The sequence below is a fragment of the Amblyomma mixtum genome, chromosome 3, assembly GCF_055824585.1.
Source record: "Amblyomma mixtum isolate Tamu chromosome 3, ASM5582458v1, whole genome shotgun sequence".
In the NCBI taxonomy this organism is placed as follows: domain Eukaryota; kingdom Metazoa; phylum Arthropoda; class Arachnida; order Ixodida; family Ixodidae; genus Amblyomma; species Amblyomma mixtum.
In genome coordinates, this window is record NC_143014.1 from 426868114 (window position 1) to 426870169 (window position 2056).

Consider the following 2056-nt stretch of genomic DNA (forward strand, 5'->3'; position numbering starts at 1 on the left):
TTCCGCCCATACCTGTATGGCAGACCCTTTTGTGTCGTCACCGACCAAAAATGAGAAAAATGCACCTTGATTTGGGACCATAATGTTATAGTATTAAAGATGCAGCACAGTTCTCGCAGCCAAAGCAGCAATATTTCGCACTGTTCAAAAACGCACAAATTGCACACCTGCCGTGCCCTACGATCATGACTGGTACACCTGCAGCAAATCCGAGCAGTATTTAATGCATGTTAAAGCAAAGCCAATGAGGTAGGAGGTCCCGAAAAAGTTAATTGTGTTCCTTGCAAATTCTTGACAGCAGGATGAGCTGAAATATTTTTCCTGGTATGCAACCACCTCGACATCAATTGCACCTTGAAATGCATGGTGAAAGCATCAGTTTCAAGCTAGAAACTGGCTACAGCAAGAATAGTGTGAACTTGCACGCAATGAGAATTCCTGGATAAAACCTGCTAGCTCAGCTGTCTAGGTCTAAGAGATCTCTACAAGACATAGCATACAGCGTGTGACAACTAATTAGAGCCATCAGTGACTGCAAAACATAAAAATAAAGTGAATGAAAAACAATAAATGAGATGCAATGAGAAAGCACAGGAGTCACGAAACCCTTCATTATTGAGAAAAAAACCAGTGAATAAAATTAGCACGGCATTCAACCGACAAAGGAATACATTCAAGAAGGGTACAAAGGTAAACAACAAAGGGAACAATAATAATAATCATAACAGCTGTAAGAAAGAGAGTTGGGGTTTCACACCAGCTGCCTGAGCAGGCGCAGCCGGTCGGCCTCGTGCGGCAGAGGCGAGTACAGGACGAGCTCGAACTGGGTGCGCACGTCGTCGTCCAGAAGCCACGGGTTGTTGACCACGCCCATCATGAGCACAGCGGGGCCCGAGCCCCCCTTGGCCGGCGGCAGCCGAGTCACGCGCTCCAGCCAGGCACACTTGAGCGCGCGAAGCCCCTCCTGGTCCCTCGGGGACTTCGGGAGGCCGCAGAGGGCGTCCAGGTCGTCGAAGAAGAGCACGCACGGGGCCCGGCGCAGGGCGTCGTCGAACAGCAAGTGCACCAGCACGACGTCGCCACGCAGGCGACACCTGCTGAGTAGCATGGGCGTGGACACGTAGTAGACCGTGGCCCCAGAGCTGCGCGCCACGATGGCGCTCACCAGGCACGTCTTGCCTGTGGCTGACGGGCCGTAGAGCAGCACCTTTCGCACGGGCTGGCGCTCGGGCGAGCGTGATCGTCGGCGCGTCCGGCAGGGAGCCAGGCCCGCCTGACGGAGGACCTTAGGCACCAGCCCCACAAGGCCAATATCGCTGCAAGGGCTGTAAGAGGACTTTCCGAGGACGAGCACTCCTTCCAAGTGGCAGATCATCTCATAATCTGGGCGCTTGAACAGGGCCGCCTCTTCCTCGTCCTCGTCTGATCCCGAATCGGACTCGTCCGGCTTGGCAGCAGTTGCACCTTCAGCGCCCTCCTCGATGGCAGGAGCGGGGCGACAAGGCGTCGCGTAGTCCTTCAGCTCCCGCAGCCGTCTCATGCAGCTGGTGCAGCGGACCCGTACCTCTCGCAGTGCTTCCAGGTAGATCCCGCCAGCCAGCGCGTAGAGAGTGACCGCCTTGCTGAGGTTGCCTTCGACCACTTCGGCACGCACCGCCCGGAGAACCTCTTCCTGGGCTTTCTTCATCAGCGACTCCAGCTCAGCCATCCTGCCCGCGGTGCCGTCTTCTTCGTCTTCTTCCTCTCCTTCATCGGCGCTAGCCTCTGGGGCAGCAAACCCCAACTCTCTTGGCGATTATGTTTGGCGATTATTTGGGCGATCACAAAATTTCGTCCTTATTTATATGGGCGCCCGTTCAATGTAATTATAGATCACCATGCCCTTTGTTGGCTGTCGTCACTCAAAGAACCATCTGGCCGCCTCGCTCGTTGGGCTCTGCGTTTACAAGATTACGACATTCGAGTCATTTATCGTTCCGGTCGTAAACACTCCAACGCCGACGCTCTCTCGCGCTCCCCTCTGACCTCTGAGCCTGACTCGCCATCTATTCCCGGC

At 54.8% G+C, this 2056-nt stretch overlaps 1 protein-coding gene across 1 annotated transcript; it reads right to left on the reverse strand.

Annotated features, from left to right (window-relative positions):
* Window positions 1-751: 751 nt before the first annotated feature.
* On the reverse strand, window positions 752-1708 carry LOC149357986 (vacuolar protein sorting-associated protein 4B-like). The gene has a single exon (XM_089576701.1). The coding sequence runs from the start codon at window positions 1706-1708 to the stop codon at window positions 752-754; it is 957 nt and encodes a 318-aa protein (XP_089432827.1).
* Between the last annotated feature and the right edge of the window lie 348 nt (window positions 1709-2056).

What these genes read in the sequence shown, in the direction of transcription:
- LOC149357986 (XM_089576701.1), bottom strand. Translation starts at nt 1,708, where the DNA reads ATGGCTGAGCTGGAGTCGCTGATGAAGAAAGCCCAGGAAGAGGTTCTC.